Source organism: Phyllostomus discolor, chromosome 15 (genome assembly GCF_004126475.2).
Source record: "Phyllostomus discolor isolate MPI-MPIP mPhyDis1 chromosome 15, mPhyDis1.pri.v3, whole genome shotgun sequence".
NCBI lineage: Eukaryota > Metazoa > Chordata > Mammalia > Chiroptera > Phyllostomidae > Phyllostomus > Phyllostomus discolor.
In genome coordinates this window covers 14,933,098-14,953,886 of record NC_040917.2, presented here as the reverse complement: position 1 = coordinate 14,953,886, position 20,789 = coordinate 14,933,098, and the positions used below count along the sequence as shown (strand labels likewise).

The 20,789-nt window shown below is 47.1% G+C and overlaps 1 protein-coding gene across 3 annotated transcripts in view; it reads right to left on the bottom strand.

The window, feature by feature from the left end:
- Nucleotides 1–5,670, bottom strand: part of LIN9 (lin-9 DREAM MuvB core complex component) — a 44,272-nt gene extending 38,602 nt beyond the window's left edge. For 2 of the 3 annotated variants that reach the window (XR_004900793.1, XM_028531343.2), the window contains exon 1: nucleotides 5,529–5,670. Coding sequence is in view for 2 of the 3 variants with exons in the window: in XM_028531343.2 (XP_028387144.1) it covers nucleotides 5,529–5,607 (79 nt within the window). In the remaining variant the exon portion in view is untranslated. Of the gene's footprint in view, nucleotides 1–493; nucleotides 576–5,528 lie in introns of all 3 variants that reach the window. The other variant, XM_036016040.1, reaches the window with a different exon arrangement.
- Nucleotides 5,671–20,789: the final 15,119 nt, after the last annotated feature.

Below are 20,789 nucleotides of genomic sequence, written 5' to 3'. Positions count from 1 at the left end.
TTCACAGGCCTGCTCTCAATCCACTGAGCTACACCAGCCAGGGACAGGTACTTTTTTTTTTTAAGATTTATATTTTTAGAGAGAGGAAAGGGAGAGAGAAACATCAATCAGTTGCCTCTTGCGTGCCCCCAACCAAGGGCCTGGCCTGCAACCCAGGCATGTGCCCTGGCTAGGAATTGAACCGGTGACCTTTTAGATGGGAGGCTGGCGTGCAGCCCACTGAGCCACACCAGCCAGGGCTATAACCAGCTACTTCTCATCTTGGTTACTGTGATATCCATTTATGTTTCAGAGACTATATAATCTAAGATCAAGCAGTAGTGAAATTATTTGAAAAGTGGTCAGTTACTTGCATTGAGAAAAGACAAGTTTTTAAATGGCATGTTCAAAATGTGAGTACACATCTTTAAGGAGCCAGTCATCATGATACTACACACATAAAATCAATAAATACAGGGTGATCTCAGGGGATAAAGAAGAAACATGAACTTACACATAAATCAGTGAAGAAAGATGAGTTCTCCTTGGTGTTTAACAAAAGCAGCAGAGTTACAACTCATAAATGGGCAACAGACCTTAAATGAAAAGCAACAGAGAAAGTACTGCAGTTCTGGCTATGAAACATTTTATGCATTTCAGATCCTTAAACCTCAATTGACTTTTCCTCCACAGGGCAGTCTGAGCGGCTTATAGAATAACAGACAACCCATCAACATTAAAGCCAATGTCGCTTCACTCTACTCCTCTTCCTGGATGTGGAGAATGCTTAACAGGACAACTTAAGAGCTTCTGAATGGCAAGCTGAAAGTTCAATGACCAAAGGCAGGAGCGTTGTGGGAGAAAGCAGTCAGGGAGAAATGCTGTAAAGCCTCGCCCAAAACCAGTTCATACAACACAACTGGGACGCAGCAGCAGTAGACCACACAGATCCCCGTGGCTACCATGAGGAACACGGCTCTCTTGGGAAGCAGCAGTGATCGTGCACCCATGCGCTGGGCTCCTGCAGACTTGCCGGCTGCACCCCGGCCCCTGCCGCCCGCACCTGGGAGAACACAGCATGCAACACAGCCGAACACGGAACTTACGGTCTAGTGAGGGAGACAGACAAGCACTACCTGAAAAAACATTCTGCAGGATCGTAAGAACTGAGAAGGTAGGGTGGGGTTGGGGCGGAAAGACTGTTTTTCTACAAAGTCCTCGTGATTGGGTTCTCTGAAAAATGGTATTTGAGCAGACATCTGAAGGAAAAGGTGAGCCACAAGGATCTCCATCCCTGCCCCATGAAGCCAGGAGCTGTACCTTGGGGATTCTGACCACCACTTTTAACCTTTCTCCATTTTTGAGAGATAGTATCGCACAGTGTTTGAGAGCACAGATTGAGACTAGTTAGTCATCTTGGTTGTGCCACATCCTTGCTCTGTTACCTTAAGCAAGTTACTTAACCTCTCTGTGCTGCTGATTCGTCACTTGTAAAATGGGAACTGAATTAATTTATACATGTAAAAGTGCTTAGAAACAGTGAACATAGCACATGGCTAATTTTATATTATGCTATTAGCGTTACTTTGACCAATTAAAAAATATCTATTAGATTAAGAACACGGATTTTAGCCACGGCTGGTGTGGTTCAGTGGATTGAGTACCAGCCTGCAAACCAAAGGGTCTCTCCGATTTGACTCCTAGTCAGGGCATGTGCCTGGGTTGTAGGACAGGTCCCCAGAGGGGGACACGCAAGAGGCAACCACAGATTGATGCTCCTCTCCCTCTCTTTCTCCCTCCCTTCCCCTATGTCTAAAGATAAATAAATAAAAATCTTTAAAAAAAAAACAACACATGGATTTTACAGACATGTGGAATTAAGTTAGAATCCTGCTCTAACTGGATATGTTCATTCATTTCATTGAACACATACTCACTGAGTGCCTGACACGAACTGTTCCAAGAGGCCGGGTTAACAAAAGGAAAAGACAGACTCTGCTCTCTTGTGGGAAGAGACACACTCTAGGAAGAGACACACGGTAAATAAGCACGTAAAACAACCGCCCTCGTGGCGGTTGTTATAAAGGAAGGCGATCTCAGCGTGGGAACTTACTTTACACGGGGCAGCCAGGGAAGGCTTTTCTCAGGAGCGAACATTGGAGGGACCAGGCATGAGAGAGCAGGAGGGCACACCAGTGAGTCTGGGCGGAGCAGTGGGTAAAAAAGCCGTGAAGTAGAAAGTTCAGCATATTCAGGGAGGGGAGGGAGGGAGGGAGGGAGGGAAGGAGGGAGGCCATCAAGCTTGGGGAGTAGCTACGGAGGGGCGAATGGTATGAAAAAGGTCAGAGAGGCCTGGTGTTGCACACGGGCCTGGAACGCACACTCGAAGAAGAACAGTAATGCACCCTCCTCAGTGCAGCTTCCAGCCCGAGCTCCCAACCACATTAACAGATATGAGCTGCAACCATGGACAGCTGCCACTCAGAAGTGCACAGTGGCACACAAAAATTTAATAAGAAGATGTAATCTTGTCAGGGAGGACAGAAAATAGCTGGGATCTAAAGGACAAGCAGAAGTTAACCAGAAGTGAGGGGAAGGAAGAACACTCTAAGCAGAGAGAAGGGCGTGTGCAAAGGCCCTGCAAAAAAAAAAAAAGGGAAGAAAAAGGAAAAAAGAGAAAGCCTGGTGAGTACAGGGAATGAAAAAGATCCAGCTGAGCTCAAAGGGACGGAATGCGAGGAAGAGTGGTATAAAACGAAGCTGGAGAGGTGGGGAGTGGCCAGACCTCGAAGGGTCTTGTAGCTACTAAAGTGTTTGAAGCAGCAGGATGACATTATATGTGAGTATGTATATGTGCACAAGTATATATATCACATATAAACATATATTTATATACACATTTTTAACATACACAATATATTTTATAAGGATCACTCTGTGAGGGCTGAGGTGGGTGGTAGGGGTGAGTCGGCGGATTATGAGAGGCTGAAGGCTTTGGTTCAAGGAAAGAATGCTGTCAGCTTGGGCTAGGGTGATGGTGAGAAGTGGGTGGAATTTTTTTTTTTGGAAGGTAGATGTTACAAGGCTTAGTGAGCCTTATATGGCAAGTAAAAACGGGGCAAGTTCCAAATGTAACCTCCAGGTTTCAGCTGAAGGCACGGTGAAGCCATTCATTAGGAGAGGAAGCACTGGAAGTATCTCTGTCCTGGGATGGAGTATGAGGTAGACCTTGAACCCGTGACATTTGAGGGGCCCCAGGCATCTAAGAGATGTGAAACAGGCAAGAGACATCAAGAACAGGAGCTCAGAGGAAGATCTGGCTGAAGACAGCCTCAGTCTCCTCGTATGTAAAATTAAACTAGTAAGAGTACTTACCTCAATGAAGTAAGCATTAAGTGAGCAAATGGGTATCATGTTTTGTACAGCAGCTGGTTATACTAAGTACTCAATAGATGGTAGCTTTTAACACTGATAATATTATACCAGCTATTGGCTAATTTATTAGCTATTCCCCTTGACTAAACTGGCAAAGAAACATATAAGCTATTCCCTGCCACCTCTTTTCAAGACTCAGCTCCAGCTTACATTAGTAATGCCTCTTACCCTACATTTGATTGAAGTGTTTGTTGTCTCTGCTGTGTGACACTGTGCGACAAGCCAGATACGGCAATCCCTGCTTTCAACAAGCTGTGGTCTCGGGGAACAAGATGCACACCACACACGCCCCACCTGCCCCCCACCAACGTACCAGAGATGCCACAAACTAGCCAAGACAATGTTACACAATTTGAGAGTGTAGCTGGAATTAAACCCTGAGTCCCAAGTCGCTACAAAGATCCACAGTAAGTCCTCACTGAACACCGAATGACGAGCAAATGTTCCAGATGACAGTTGTTAGAAAACCACTTAAAACGCCTCTCCTTTGAACAGGATGACTGCAGTAACCAAAGCGACAGCGCTAGTGGTTGTGACTTCTAAGAAGTGATGAAACACCTTTGTGATGAAGGACAGCAAGGATTTTCAGGAGACAATACATTGTGCTTAGTAGGCCCACCCTTACCTGGGAGGCATCCTAAACCACAAGCCACTGTCTGCCTCCAAACAAAAAACAATAAAATCCCTGGAGGCTCTGCAGTTGTGCCCTACCCAATGCAGCAGCCACTAGCCACGAGCCACGACTTATGTTCGAATGAACGAAAATTAAAATAAACCTCAAAATTCAGTTCCTCGGTGGCTCTGGCCAGCGGCAGGTGGCTGGTCACGACCCTCTCCAATGTGGCCACACAGAACACTCTCCTCACCTGTGAAAGTCCCACTGGAACTCAGCACTGGCCCGGGGCAACGTAACACGCAAGTCTTTGAATGCAACCTTCCACCAGTCTGACCACTGAGCTGTTATTTTAACTTTACAGCACATTCTAAGAGTCTATCACAACGAAAACCAATCGGCTTTCATTTTGAAAGTGTCTGTTTGCCTCTCGTCCAGATAAGACTTCACAGTGATTGAGCCTTTTGCTTTTGTTACACTAAAACTCTCAGAAATGATTATAATATATACCACTGAAGAGTGAGCAGTGGGGATCGGGACCTCCTTGTAATTAAAGAAATGACTTGCTTTCTCATATCCTTTACGCAATATAGTAAATTACAACAACATTAAGTTCCCTAGCCTCGAACTAGGGAATGAGTGCTGTTCTGCCAAGCACAGGTGAGCACACAGGTGGGAGCGGCGGGGCGAGCAGGCAGGGGAGGCGAGGCAGTGCGCGGGGTGGGTGTCCGGAAGGCACAGCGAGTGGCGCGCCGGGCCGGCCACGTCCGTGGATAAAGGTGTCCACGCGAGTCCTAAGACACTCGCACAGAAGAAAGTCGGTGGGATAGGGCCCCCCCACGCACACTTGCGAACCCCGCCTGGATCATCTCGGAAGGGTCCACGGCCACCTGTGGTCCCAGGGGAAGGGGGCCAGCCCTCTGACACGGAAACGCTTCCAGGGTGGACACACGGGGAGGGGGGGGGCGGACAGTGAAGCTCACAAGTGCCTGTAGAGGCAGGAGCTGTGACAGGACCAAGATCACGAGGCTGCCGCGAGAAGAAGGGGCCGTGCCCACCCTCCGCAGCCCGAGCCCTTCCCCGGCCACGGGACAGGGGGGTTACATAACCTGCCAGGCGTCCTCCTCCGCGCTCGGCGAGCGGTTGCCGGCAGCTGAGGACAGTTCCCGCGGCCGGGGGCCCCTGTTCCCCCACCCTCGGGCACCGGGGCCGGAATCGGGCCAGGGGAGCAAGCCACCGCCTCCGCCCCCGCACGGGCTGGGCCCCCGGGCTTCAGTTCCGGCCCTGGCGCTCCCACAACCCCCAGAAACCAACACACAGACACCATAACAAAGGCGGCGACGCGGCGGCAAACCACCGGGGTGGACGCTAGGGGGCCCGCGGCTGGGGCTGGCAGTCGGCCCACCTGCCGGCCAGAGGGGCACGGCCGCCAGTCCCGGCCGGTGGCGCCCGGCGGCAAGCGGCCGGCGGGAAGCGGGGGGTGCTTTGATGTGCTACTCACTCTCGTCAGGCAACTGGTCGAGCTCCGCCATCTTGAACGAGCCGCGCCGCTTTTTCAAAGGCTGCCCGCCGCGGTGCATTGTGGGGCGGAGACTGTCTTTGCGAGGGAGGTTCGAATGCAGAGCTCGCTGCCCGCGGCGAGCGTCGCGAAGAGAACGAAGGCAGGAAGGAGGGGGGAAGGAGGAGGGGGGCAGGGAGAAGAAGAGCACGCAGGGGGAGGGGGCGAAGAGGGCGGGAAGGAGCAAGCGACACGACAACGGAAGGAGAGGGAGGAGGAGGGGAGGCCGAGCGAGAGGACGTCTAGCCGGAAGGCCCGGGGCGGGAGCGCGGGGGTGGGGGGCCGCGCGAGCTCCCGAGTCCCGCCGGCCCCACTCCCGGCCCGCGCCGCCCGCCCCCTCCGGGGCTCGCTCCCGGCTCGCGGTTCGCGTCTCGCGCTGCGGCTGCGGGAACTGCAGGCTGTTCCGAGTGGGAAAGGGAGGGAAGGTGGGAGGGAGGCCCGGGAGCGCCGAGGCGGGGCAGGGGGGCGGCACCTGTGGGCCCCGCGCGGGGACGGAAGCCCCTGGTGCCGGGTGGCGTTCCCCGAGGGGGCTCTACTCCCAGTCCGTTTGCACGGTCCCCAGAACCCACGTTTCTCCGGCGTCGCCGTCCCCTCCCTTCTCCGGAAAAGCCGGGGGAGGGAGCGGGGAGGAGGGCTCAGGCCGCAGCCCCACAGCTGGTCCGTCCCCGACTCCGGGTTCCGGTCGGGGACACCCTCCTCCCTAATGTCGGAATCCCAGCGTGGAGGAGAGACCTTGAGAGGTCACGAAGTTAGTCATTTAGGTCAGCGGCTCAAGAACTGTTTTGCTCAGCTCTTTCATCCAGTCGGCGCTAGACGAGGCGGTGAGCTGGCAGAGAATTACAAAACCAGCGGCAGAGGTTTGTGGAGGATGCCGAGCCAAGTCGGCAGGGACACCACGCGACAGTCCGGTCCGCTGAGCGGCGTGTTACGAGGACGCTGGGTGAGAAGTCAGCCAGTTCTGGACGGAGCCGGGAGAAGAAGCTCACCATGCCCGCCTGTGGCACTGCCCAGCGATGAACCCCTGTTGCTTTTCCACAATCCATTTAACAAATGTGAGGCGTTCCAGCTCTCTCAACCCCGGAGTGTAACGGGAGTGGGGGGATAGGGCAGTGCCACTGAAAATCCAACAGGGGTGAATGCCAAGAACTACAAAGTTAAAAGGTGGTAGCCTGAGATGAGGACAGCAGAACACAGGCCAGCGCACCCCGGCGTTGAACTTGCTTGGAGACCTGAAGCGATGGAGTGGTCGGCTTTTAAACAGCGGTGGCGGCACGTTCCCCCATGAGTGCTGGGGAGCAAAAATGTGGATGATGGATGGATTGGAGGGAGACAAGATGACAGTCCTGGGAACCAGTCGGGAGGAAGCTTGCTGGGGCGGGCAGGCCCAGGACAGGAGGGAGAGGTCGCGGCGAGCTACCCTGGAGCTTCAGAGAGGGGGCTCTGGAGTCCAAGGCCCGGCTAGGGTTCGGGGGGCTGGTGTGTAAACTCAGGCAGGTTTGTTTCTTCATTCAATTCTCTGTGCCTCCGTTTCTCATGTGTGAAATGCAGATAGTAACAGGGCGGTTTTGAGGATTAAATGAGTCGATGGCTGTAAAAACCTTGTACTTTCCAGCACCCATTCTGGCTCAAAGGTGAGCTGTTGCTACCACTACTGCAGAACAGGGAATGTGATTGGTGGTGCCGGCTTGGAGCCTCGGGTAACTGGGTGCTGCCGCTTGCTGGGGGCGGGGCGGGGAAGGCAGGATGTGAGCAGAGGTGTAAAAATTCAGTTTTACAAAGTAACCCTTCCTGGATAACTTACCCCCTCCTGTGCCTTTTAAGCACATTCTGATCCACCTTCTAAGAAGATGAAGAACAGTTGATCCCTGGAGTGAGCCCCTGGGGGTGGTGAGCAATAGGACACTATCAGTTGGGAGATGAATACAAGGAAAGGTCAACCCTCTGGAAATGAAAGGAGAGAAACAAACACACACAAATCAGGTTAGGGGAGTGGAAGTAAAAGTTTAAATGTAAACCATGGTCAAGGCATCTTCAGACCAATGCACATCGGGTTTTATGCTAAGCTGGTTTTCACACACCATAGCAGGTCTGCTGTTTAAATATGTATTTTTAGACCCCGCCTCTGGTGATCTGCATTTTAAACAAAAACCTTCAATGAGTTCTCACACTCGGAAGCCTGGAATCGTATCCCTGCAGCAGATCTACCCCTTACTCGCTGTGTGACCCCAAACAAAGCCCTTAACTATTATTCTCAATGATGCTCTTTATTAGATATTTATGAGAGGGGGTTTTAAAGTCTCTGGTTTACTCGATTCTCTCCAAAACGTTGTAACTTGTTCAAGGACAACCTCCATCAGATGATAGAATCAGGACTCCGGCCTCCTTTTCTCACTTCATTTTCTTCCTCTGTGATGTGATGATAAGATCCGCCACAGGACTGTTACATTCTAAATTTTGTATTTCAGTTCACAATGCCATGATTGCATAAGAGTTACTGCTTTAAGGAAAAAATTGGACAAGGATACCAAGTCATAGAAAATCTAGATAAAATACACCATAAGAAAAATAAACAGCCACATTTTAGACGTATCAGGTTTGATCATTTCCAGTCCCACGGCCCATTTATCAAATATTGCATTTTTTTCTGTGTAGACTTATGTGCTTCAAAGGACATTATCAAGAATGCAAAAAGACAACCTTCAGAATGGGAGTAAATATTTGCAAATCATATATGGAAAGGGACTTATATCCAAAGTACATAAAGGACTTCTAACCAAAATATATAAAGAATCTTACAACTTGATAATTAAAAGAAATAATAGTCCAATTCAAAAATGGGGAAAGGCCTCAAAAAATGTACAATAAACCAATGAGCACACAAAAAGATGCTCCCCATCATTAGTCATGAGGGAAAGGCAAATCGAAACCACAACGAGATACTACTTTACGCCCACTGGGGTGGCTATAATCAGAAAGGCAGATAATAATAACAGGTGTTGACAGAGTTGTGGAGAAATTGAAACTTGTCCACAGCTGGTGGGAACACAATGCAGTCACTATGGTAGTCCCTCAAAAAATGAAATAGAAGTACCATGTGATGTAGCAATTTCACTTCTGAATATAGGCACATGTCAGAGATATCGTGGGTTCGGTTCTAGACCACCACAATAAAGTGAGCATCAAAATAAAGCAAGTCATAATTTTTCTGCTTGGAGGAGCTGGCCTTCAACCTGTTTTAAAAAATCTGTGAAGCCCAATCAAGTGAAGTGCAGTAAAGAGGTGTGCCTGTCTATGCCAAAAGAATTGAAAGCAGCGTCTTTAGATATCTGTACACCCATAGGTTTATCACAGCATTATTCACAACGGTCAAGTGGTGGAAGTAATCCAAATGTCCCTCCCCAGATGAATGGATATACAAAATGTGGTAGACACATACAATGGAATATTATGTAGCCTTAAAATGGAAGGAAACTCTCATACATGCTACAATGTGCTTGAACCTTGTGGATCTTACACTAAGTGAAATAAAGGAGTCATAGAAAGACCAATGCTTTATTATCCCATATATATGTGGTACCTGGAGTAGTCAAGTTCACAGTGGCAAAAGAAGAATGGTTGTTGCCTGGGGCTGAGGGGAAGGGAAATTGGATTTACTGTTCAGTGGGGACGGAGTTTCAGTTGGGAAAGATGAAAATGTTCTGGAGATGGATGGTGGTCATGGCTGCGTGGCAGTGTGAATGTACATAATGCCACTGAACTGTGCACTTAAAAATGGCTAAAATGGTAAATTTCATATTATGTATATTTTATCACAATAAAAAATTATTCTTTGCAAAGACAATACATACAATATAATCCCATTTACCCAATATAATCCCAAATATACAGGCAAGGGATTAAAATCCAGAATAACACCTGGCTGGCGTAGCTCAGTGGATTGAGCTTGGGTTGTGAACCAAGCATCGCAGGTTCGATTCCCAGTCAGGGCACATGCCTGGGTTGTAGGCCACGGCCCCCAGCAACCACACATTGATCTTTCTCTCTCTCTCTTTCTCCCTCCCTTCCCTCTCTAAAAATAAATAAATAAAATATTTTTTAAAGGATCCAGAATAAAAGAGATCCAGTAGGGGCTACACCTGGGTGGTGGGATTATGGCCAATTTTTATTTTCTTTGTGTCTGTATTTACCATTTTTCTACAGTAACATTCTTATTACTTTTTTAATAAAAGCAGATATTGAAATAAAGGTGTATCTCAATACTTTTATTTCTCAATAAAGCTGCTACAAGAAAAATCTTACTTTTCAGACTTTTTAGGTTTTGTCTTGATCTAAAGATTTTGGTAATCACTTTTTACGGAATCCTTTTCTAAGCCAGGTAATGAAGATGCAAAGTCAAAGGCACTCTGCTGGGCCATTTCATGGTTTTGTTTATTTATTTGCAGAGAGATGGGAAGAGAGAGAGAAAGAGGAGAGAAGTACCGATCTGTTGCCCCTCACACATGCCCCGACCCAGGACCAAACCCGAAACCAAGGCATATGCCCAGACCAGGAATTGAACCAGTGACCTTTTGCTTTGCAGGATGATGCTCAAAAAATTAAACCACACTGATCAGGACTCCACTGGGCCATTTTAAACAATAGCTATGAAAACAAAACAAAAAACCCCAATATCAAACTGCTTTCCTTTCCACTCTATCTTTTCTGCCAGACAGTCTACTTACTATTCTGCAAACTGTACTAGAAAGACAGGTTGTCCTTCCTGTGGACCCAAGTGTCTACAGAAAGATGCAAAGGGCATTCTCGACAGACCCTGTTTCTTTGGAATAACCCAGCCCCTAGGAGGGGCATCAAATACCTGTGTCTCCTGCAACTCAGGTAAAAGTATTTATTTTTTTTAAAAAATAGAAGGGATTGTTAAATCTATTTCCTAAGGTAGTAGTGAGAATTAAATGAGATCACTTATGTAAAATACCTGGCCCAGCTCCACCGTCCCCTCACCACCACTCTGCTGTATCCTCTTTCCCTAAATGGTACCCAGAAGGAACTAAATGTTGTTAGTTGCATTTCTAAGACACAACTTCTAAAGACAGTATGCTTGCAAAACTCACTGGTGTATCCCAGGTCATTTGTGGAGGTCTCTGTTTTTTAGTCTGCAACATGGAGCCAAAGTTAAGGAAAAACACCACATCCTTTAAGGGACTCCAGGGACTTTTCCAGGGACTCTATTATTCCTTTAAGGAATAATAGCAACCTCTTTCATCAGATATCTTGCCTAAAAAAAAGATGAAATAGCCCTGGCTGGCGTAGCTCAGTGGATTGAGTGTGGGCTGCAAACCAAAGTGTCGCAGGTTCGACTCCCAGTCAGGGTATATGCCTGGGTTGCAGGCCATGACCCCCAGCAACTGCACATTGATGTTTCTCTCCCTCTCTCTCTCTCTCTCTCTATCTCCTTCCCTTCCCTCTCTAGAAATAAATTTTAAAAATAAAATAAAATCTAAAAAATAATAATATATTTAAAAAAAGATGAAATAGTTATGATAGATGATCCCATGGGAAGGAAAGCCGAGAGCCGTATTTCCCCCACACGTGAACATAATCATCCAGAATTTTCTGAATGAATCAGGGGACATCATCTAGGGGGCACATGTGACCAGGCTCCCCAAGGCGGAGGGAGCTTGTCATCAGGGCTGCCCAAACCAAAAAGATTGTTCCTTCAGGACATGGATGTGTCCATGGGGTGTCAGGAAACATTAACAGCTGAATGTCATTGATTTCTCTTCCTCTTCTTCACACCCGGTATTCTGAGCCATTTAACACCATACAATTATCCAGTAGTTGGGCGGCAAATATTTTACCTATGGCAGACATTAGGCAAAATTCAATGTGACATAGTGCCTCGTCTTATAGATTTTATGGTCTAATGGAAGGCAGACAAATTCTATCGGCAATACAGTTAGTGTGAAGAGTGCTACTGTAGCGTTGAGGACAGGGTGCTTTAAGGAGCAGGTGTGGGGGCCAGGAGCAAGAAAGGTTTTTCAGGCACATGGTCTCTGAACTGAGACTGGAGAATGAGTAGAAGTTAGGGGAAAAGAAGGGAAGAAGAAAGTAGTACTACTGGCAGAGGGCCACGGGCAAAGGCCCAGAGGTGAGAAAGAACATGACCTTTATTCCAGGGACTCTAAGTAGTTCAGGGGGGCTGGAGAGTTTCAGAAACGGCAAGAGGTAGGTGAAGAGCGATAAACAGGGATCACACAAAAGTTGGGGGGACGTTTAAAAACTTTTCCTTAGGGGGAGGGGGATATAAGGGGACTAAATGGGAATGGAAAAAATACAATAAAGATTAAATTAAAAAAAAAAAAAACCTTTCCTGAAGTGGGTTTTGGTAGCTATGGAGATATGGCTCTCAGCTCTCCCACTGTGAGGAGTGCCGTTGGCTGACAGCCTCCAGCTGCTGCACCCTAAGATCTGACACAGCATTCACGCCACTGCCATGCCCTCCCCAGGCTGCCCCTTGGCAATAACTGAGCATGGCCATTTGCACCCGACCATCTGGCCTCCTGTAGTGGGTGATCTTCATCTTGGGGCTGCTGCACACCATGGTCTGGATTGGCTGCATGCTTACCTACAGAGCTGCCTGCACACGATGGTGACCCTCGGCCAATGTGTAGGATGTATGAACTGAGGTTCTGTGACCATTTGTTCTGTGGATTGTTTGGAGAGCAGGATATACCAGCTTGTCAGCATTGTTTGGTAATTGCAGCTTTTCGGTGGAGCCTTGGGGATTTCAACGATTACCGGGGAAGGCTGGTGGTGGAGCTGGAATATGCCTACATGATCAGCTCGCTCTAAGCGCTCCCCACCCTACGGGAGGGATCCTGTGGGATCCAGCAGGGGGAGGGCACAGACGCCCATGCCGGGAGCTCCAGCCCTTGTTGTTGCAGAACTTCTCCTGCTGTTACTGCCCTGCGTGCATCCTTTGTTCTGTGCCGAGAGGTAAACTATGGGGTTCGGGTGATGATGTTGTGTCCATGGGAGTTCATCATTTGTAACAAACGCACGGCTCTGGTACTCATTGATGAATGCAGGAAGAACCAGCAACAGGGTGGCAAGTGTACACTGTGATTTCATTCCTCCAAGGGACCGATGTGTTCAGGTGATTGGGCTCTGAGGAAGGGGAAATAAATGCCCAGGTGTGTCAAGGACTAGTGATGCAGAGTCTGAGAGCACACCCACAGTCACCGGCTCGCAGTCATCAAAACGCCCCTATAAAGATGGGGTGGGGACAGGAGGTGACAAAGGCTGGCTTGCAACAGGCCCCGGGGGGGGGGGGTGTCTGTGGACACCCTTGGTGGTCATTTCCGCAGGCTCTGAGACTGGAGCCTGGGTCTGGAGAAAGCCCCTCCCTCACTGAGCCCTCGGCCTGTGGGGTAACAGCTACGGTAATGGGAAAGGTTAAACGGGGCAACCAGCTGCCTCTGAAATTCCCCTCTGCCCTTCCCCACTAAATAGAAAATAAAAAACAAAGTCAGATCCTGGGGGTGGCGATGGTGCAGATGAGCGCCACCACTAAAGGATGTCACATCTCGGATCTGGTTTTTAAAAATCTGGTTCAGTTACTTGTACAATCATTCAGCCATGCCCTCACATTTCATGTTTTTTCATGTTCAACAAATTGATTCAAAAAAAGTTATCTCACCGAGTAAAGAAAAAAGTCTGTAAAGTCATTTTAAACCATGACGTTATCTTGATTTAACCGCTTGGCTGCTTTTCTCAGGAGTTCTAATTCTCCCTGTGACAGATAACAATAGCTCTTAATCTCATAGGCATCTGGGTCTGAGGTTCGTCTTCCTCCCAAATGCAATGGAGTCAACATCATGTTCGCTCTAAATATCTTCAGGTTGAGCCTTGTGGGGAATTTGTGGTAAATAATTAACACCTTCTGGGGAGACCTGTTCCATGGGAATTGTTTTTTATTCCTCACCCAAGAACATTTTTTTTCATTGCTTTTAGAGAGGGGGGAAGGGAGAGAGAGAAACATCGATGCAAGAGAGAAGCATTGATTGGTTACCTCTTGTATGTGCCGGGACTGGAGACTCCACACGCCCTAACTGGGGATTGAACTCAAGACCTTGGTAGGTATCCTGACAGGGCATCGAACCCACAAACTTCTGTTTACAGGACGACACTGCAGCCAACTAAGACACACTGGCAGGGCCCATGGGAGTTTTTAATTCAGTTTTGCCCAGGGCTCTGTGCTGCCTTCTTCCTCCTGTTGTCCAATTGCATTGTTTTCTTCCCATTGTTCTGGAAAACTTAATGGATAACTACAAGTATTGGGAAAACGACCCGAAAAGGAAATTTTAGCATCATGGCAGTAGCTTATTTTCCATGTTGAATAAAATGACACTTAAGGTTCGATGCAATAGTCTTTTCTCAATGTTTTTTTTTCAAGTGACAATTTGTTTTGGTTTTAGGTCCAATTTTATTGTTACCTTCATTAATAAGAATGCACGCCGCTGTCAGAAAATGAACCTGTTTCTCCTCAAAGTTGCCACCGGTTATTCCAGGCATGTTAACATAAGTCTCTTCCGTCCTAAACGTCTGTGATCTGGCTCCAGCAGAGGGTCCCGTGGCTGCATCAGAAGCAAGAACCAAGCGCAGGCTGCGGGGCTGCAACTGTGTCTCCCCTGGGGTCTGCCCAAGGTCTCCTTCCTTTCCCGCTCTTTGCTGCAGTTAACCGGTTGGAGGATAGGAAGCTCAGTCAGTGAGTCTCTCCCGTAGGGATTGTGCAATGGGATCCAGAAGAGTGGATTTGGTCACTTTCCAAGTGGCTACACAATAACGCTGAAACTTGTCCTTTTCTCTGCCTCTGTTTTCTGCCCTGTGGCTAGGAAAAGCAGACAAAGCCAGTCCCCAAGGAAAGGAAAGTGCTGGACTCCCAGGAAGCTGTTGAGTGAGGAGAGAGTCGCAGCAGTGATTTCCCCGCCCCCAACGCCAACCCGGGGGCCTGGTTCCCTTTCTCCGCCTGCACTCCTGCCCTGGGGTTCATTGCAACCTGAGGCCCCACTAACCTTATTTCTATGCTGTAGTAAAACTAAACTGCGCAGGCGCAAAGGGTGGGGAGCTACGAAGAAAGGTGAGAACAGCTGTGTTTATTTACAGGGTGGGGTTGTGGGGGAATTTTCATCTTATTTTTTATTTCTTTAAATACTTGGTACCAAATCAAGATTTAAAAATTTGAAGTTTAATGCATGTTTAGTAAAGTGCCCAAATCTTAAACAGCTAACATCTTGACAATTTTTTTTTAAAAATCAGCGCCATGGAGGTAACACTAATACATAATAGAATGCACTGTGATAAACAAATAAAACGCACCCCTTTTAAGTGTACAGTTCGGTGACTTTTGACACCTGTGCATACATCACTATAAGATACATTTCCGTCACCAACAAGTTCCGCTCACTCTCCTCTGCACTCAGTCCCACCCCTCCTGGCGCTAGGCAACCGCCGATCTGCTGTCATTTTCTAGGATCTAGATGCTTTAGCTCAACAGTGATGTTTCTGAAACTTGTCCATGTGGTCACCCGTTATTAGTGGTTTGCTCCTTTTCATTGATGAGTAGCATCCCATGGTATGGACACCCCAGTGTGCGTGCCTGCGTGCCTGTGGATTCTCACCGTCTGCAGTGTTGTGAATAAGGCTGCCATGACAATGTGTGCGCGGGTCTTTTCGTGATTGTGTCTTCATTTTTCCCTGGGTAAACACCTAGGCGTGAAATGTCTGGCCATAAGGTAGATGTTTAATGTTATCAGAATCTACCAAATAGCTTTCCAAAGTGATTGTGCCATTTGGCATTCCCACCAGCGATGCCTGAGGGTTTCATTGCTTTGTGTCTTTGTCAGCACCTGGTATTAATCAGCTTTTTTTTTTTGCCATTCTGATAGATGTGTAGTGATATCAATTTCTAGATTCTTTTGTGGTCAAGGAGCATTCTCTATAGTCTTCCCATCCTTTTCAGTGTGGGACTTACTCTATGCCCAGGATATGGCCTATCTTGGTGAATGTTGTGTTTGCACTCGAAATGAATGTGTATTTTATAACTGTTAGCTGGAGGGCTCTCTCTATACCAGTCAGGTCAAGTTGATGGATAACGTTCAAATCTTGGCCTGTCGATTTTCTCTCTCCTTGCCCTATCAATGACTGAGAGATGGTTATTGAAATCGCATCTGTAACTGTGGATCTGTCCATTTCTCCTTTCAGTTCTGTCCGTTTTTGCGTCCTGTCATTTGAACCTCTGTGTCATTAGAAACACACTTAGGACTCTTCCTGATGAATTGCCTCTTTTGTCATTATGAGATTATTTCAAAAACATCTCTGGTAGTATTCCCTATTCTGAAGTTTGCCTCATCTGATATTAATTTAAATTACTTATGAGTCACATTTGCATAGCATGGGAGTCTCCCCTTACCTGTGGGGGAGACATTTCGAGACACCCTTCCCCAGTAGAAGCCTGGAAGTGCGAATAGCACCAAACCCTGTACACATTATGTTTCTTTCCTATATATACGTACCTTCTCACTTAAAGGAAGCACTTTATGGCTTCTCGTTGGCGTATCCAAGTGGCCCGCATCACCACTCTGGTGCTGCCGGGCCATTGTTAAGTATAATAAGGGTGTCAGGGTACATGCCTGGGTTGCAGGCCATGACCCCCAGCAACTGCACTTTGATGTTTCTCTCTCTCTCTCTATCTCCCTCCCTTCCCTGTCTAAAAATAAATAAAAATAAAATCTTAAAAAAAAGTATAATAAGGGTGACTTAAAACCAGCACGGTGACACCTCAACCGCTGATCTGCTGGCTGAGACAACTGTTGCGTGACTGAGGGGTGGGACAGGCTGGACGGTGCGAGATTTCGTCACGCTGCTGAGAACGCGGGCCATTTAAAACTTCTGAATTGCTTGTTTCTGGAATTTTCCATTTCATAGTTTCAGACTGCAGTTGACCACTGGTGACTGAAACTGTAAAGCAAAACTGTGGATAAGGAAGGTACTACTATATATATATTTTTTTTACTAAGAATTAATCAATTATTTTAGACAGGGGGGAAGGAAGGGAGAGACACATCAGTGTGAGAGAGAAACATTGATTGGCTGCTTCTCACATGTGCCCTGATCAGGGACCAAACCCCCAACTCAGGCATGTGCCCTGACTGGGAACAGAACCGGTGACCCTCTGCTTTGCGGGATGATGCCTAACCAACTGAGCCATACCAGTCAGGGCTATGTATCTTTTTAAGTGGATGAATGAAATCTGCCTGTGTCTGTATATTCAAAGTACACTTCTTTACACTGTGTAGTTTGGTCTCGCTCTTCAAATCAGTCTGACGCTCTCTGCCTTTAGTTGAAATGTTCAGACCATGTATATTTAATCATTGTCAGTATGGTCGAATATTAGTTTGCCACTTAGTAGTTGTTTTCTATATGTTCTCATCTATTCTTTTTTGTTGCCTTTTGACTGTTTTTCATGATTCCATTTTCCCCATCTCTATTCACTTATTAACTCTACCTCTTCGCTATTTCTACTTCTCTGATTGGTTAGGACTGGCCGCCGATTGAATGTTTGTATCTTGCTGAGATTCAAATGTTGAAACCGAGTCCCCAGCGGGAGGGTATTTGGGGGCGGAGCCATCGTGAGTGGGACTGGTGCCCCGACAAAGGCAACCCAGAGAGCGCCTTTGCCCCTTCTGCCATGTGGGGATGAAGAAAGAAGACAGACATTTATGAGCCAGGATGTGAATACTGGACTTGCCAGCTTCCAGGGCTGTGATGACGACATTTCTGTTGTTTGTACATCTATGATACTTTGTGATAGCAACATGGACGTACTAAGACAGAACTCAGACATCTCTCTGTACAGCGTGAGCGCTGGGAACTGTCCCACTTACATTTCTCCCATGGCTGTTATTATTATTATTATTATTATTTCCTGGCTTTGCACAGTTTCATGTTCGATATAGACAGCTTAGTCTCCTTCAGCAGAAGACTCAAAGGAATCCCCACACAGATTTCTTAGGTTCTTTCTCTGGGCTCCTTTCTCTGTGTTACTTTGCCTTGCCAACACCGGCTACCTTAGCCTCCTGAGGCCAATCTCTGTCCTTCGACCCAGCGACACTGCCACCCTGCCAGGTTCCCTCTTCTCGCACCACCGTGGCCTGGGGAGTGAGTATTTCCAGGCAGAAAGCCTAGGTGATCCTGCGGCTCATTTAGTTCCGTCCCTTCCCAAGGATCACGGCTTTGTGTTGCCTGCTGTACAATGGAGAAGAACATCAGTTCCTTATGTTTCGCTCAGTTTCCTTACAGCTGGAGAGCATGCGTAGTACCTGTTACTCTGTCATGACTAGAGGGAGAAGTCCCCCTCAATAATTAAAATTTCCAGCATTTCATGTACTAACATCCCTGTTGAGGTGGGCCTTCCTTCCTTTGGCTCTTTAGTACTTATCTTTTTAAAACACTTGATTATGCCCTGGCTGGCGCAGCTCAGTGGATTGAGCGCGGGCTGCGAACCAGGCATCGCAGGTTCGATTCCTAGTCAGGGCACATGCCTAGGTTGCAGGCCATGGCCCCCAGCAACCGCACATTGATGTTTCTCTCTCTCTCCCTCCCTTCTCTCTCTAAAAATAAAATAAATAAAATATTTTTAAAAAACCCGCTTGATTACTGAATAAAACAAAACAACTATGTAGACACTGCTCTGTTTTCTTTGAGATGACCTTTTCTAAAATGTGTCAGATCTCTATTTTACTTTATGTAATCATATTTATTCTTGAAGAGATAACTGACCATATTGATTATTCACTGTAGCCAAGTTAAACAGATACACCTGCTTTCAAATTAGCAGATAAGCTCAGTCTCAGCTTAGGACATCGTTTATCGATATCCTAAAATGATGACCTTCCATCTGTTTCTTTGTAATTTGGATTTTAGAGACAGCAAGGGAGGGAGACAGAGAGAAAGAGAGAGAGAGAGGAAGAACTTTGTTGTTCCACTGGTTTATGCATTCATTGGTTGCTTCTTGTATGTGCCCTGAACCGAGATTGAACCCACAACCTTGGAATATTGGGACAATGCTCTAACCAACTGAGCTACTGGCCAGGGCCAAAGGTCATGAAGTTTTAAAAATTCTTTCCAGAAAAGTAATTGTAAAATTGTAGATACACTAGGGTTATAACCAAAATGTTTTATATTAAAAAAAAAACAAAACAAAGATTGCAAGGAAACATATAAAAATTGTTAATAGAGCTAGTTTTGGTTATTAGATGATAATTTGGTAATTATTGGTTAATTTTTTCTTTTTCTGGCCTCCTTGATTTTCAGTCTTAGGTTCTTTTTGCATACCTGCGGTAATTCTGCATTTACGTAATAGCTAATAGTTAACACTTACACAATACCCGCTACGTACAAGTCACTAGTTAATAGTACCTGCATTTTTCTCAGTTAACCTCCTCATACCTTTTCAGAGAGGCGCCATTAGTGTCCTCATTTCACTCCTGTTCCAAGAGCCTGTGACACTTCCTGGGATCGTACAGCTCGTTAGTGGCAAGAGTCAGGCAGCTTCCGCTCCTCCCACAGGATGGTGCAGCAGCTCTAACTCCTCACCAGCCAGAGCACCAAGCTTCACAGAGGCCTTCGGGTAGGCTTCTACGTGATGCCCATTTAGTAATGAAAAAATATAAAAATTGCGCCCTGGCTGGCGTAGCTCAGTGGATTGAGCACGGGCTGTGAACCAAAGTGTCGCAGGTTTGATTCCCAGTCAGGGTACATGCCTGGGTTGCAGGCCATGACTCCCAGCAACCGCACATTGATGTTTCTCTCTCTCTCTCTCTTTCTCCCTCCCTAAAAATAAATAAAATATAAACAAAAAATATATAAAAATTGCTAACATTGACCCTGGCTAGTGTGATGCAGTGGGTTGAGCGCCAGCCTGAGAACCAAAAACGCTGCCGGTTCAATTCCCAATCAGGGTACATGCCTGGGTTGTGAGTTTGGTCCCCAGTTGGGGCACATATGAGAGACATCTGATCAATGTTTCTTTTGCACATTGATGTTTCTCCCTCTCTTTCTTCCTCCCCCCCCATAAATAAATAAAATCTTTTAAAAAATTGACAACATCGAAAAGAATGGTGCTGGGTTACACTGGGCACTCTCGAGTTCATACATTCTTCTGTGTGAATGGGATACTTGGCATTTTTCAAATCAAACACACTTAGTCACAGCAGATTCTACTGCGTCAATAACGTACTTGTCTCTGGAGCGTCACAGTCACAGGAGTGAGCTGGCCTGCAGCGACGGCCAGGGAGCGGTCACCGAGAGTTCGCCCACTGTGATGTCATTCAGTCCCTCACACTTTCTATGCCCAAACCAACCCTCTGTGCATTTCAAGACCCAGCTCTACATCCCAGTCCCTTCCAGAATTACTCCAGCACCGGTGCTGAGTTTCCTTGCTCCGCACTCCGAAGGCATGCCCGTTCTGAGCCAACAACTGGCTTCTCGATCAACCAGTTGGCTGGTGGATTCCAGCGACAGTCATTTGTGCATCTTACGTGTAGGGCAGAGTGCTCTCCAATCGCCGTCTGAGAGCAGACCTTGTAGTTTGGTTGCAGGTGTTCCTGGAGGTACTGTCACCTGCGTGCACAAAGGCCGCAGATATTTAACAACTATCTGTGCGTGCACCGGCTCCCACCCCCGGCCCTGGCACTTGTTTCGTCTCCTACCACTGTAGTTCTCTCATTCTAATCCTCCCCCGGGCCTGTGTGTTCAGCAGACCATAGGCCATCTCCATTAATCATCAGCATTTTTAACTTCCTCCTGCTTCATTCTAAGCCCTCTTCTAAAGCATAATTTCCTCCCGAACTATGTGTATGGAATTTTGTCTATATTTAGCTGTTGGCTTTTTCTGTCCCTCTCCTCCTCTGCCCTCATGCTCTGTTGCATTTGCTTCTCACAGGTGGCTGTTCCTCTGGGGGGAAACACACACGCACACACACACACACACACACAGAGTCACTGAACTTTGCCTCCAATGAGGAAAATCTTTAAAAGTCCTTTATGTATTGAGAGTCTTAATTATTTGTTGATATGTTTCTAAGTAACATAACACACCAACTCGAATGATTTGAAACAACGAAGGAACGGTACTGTCTCAGGTAA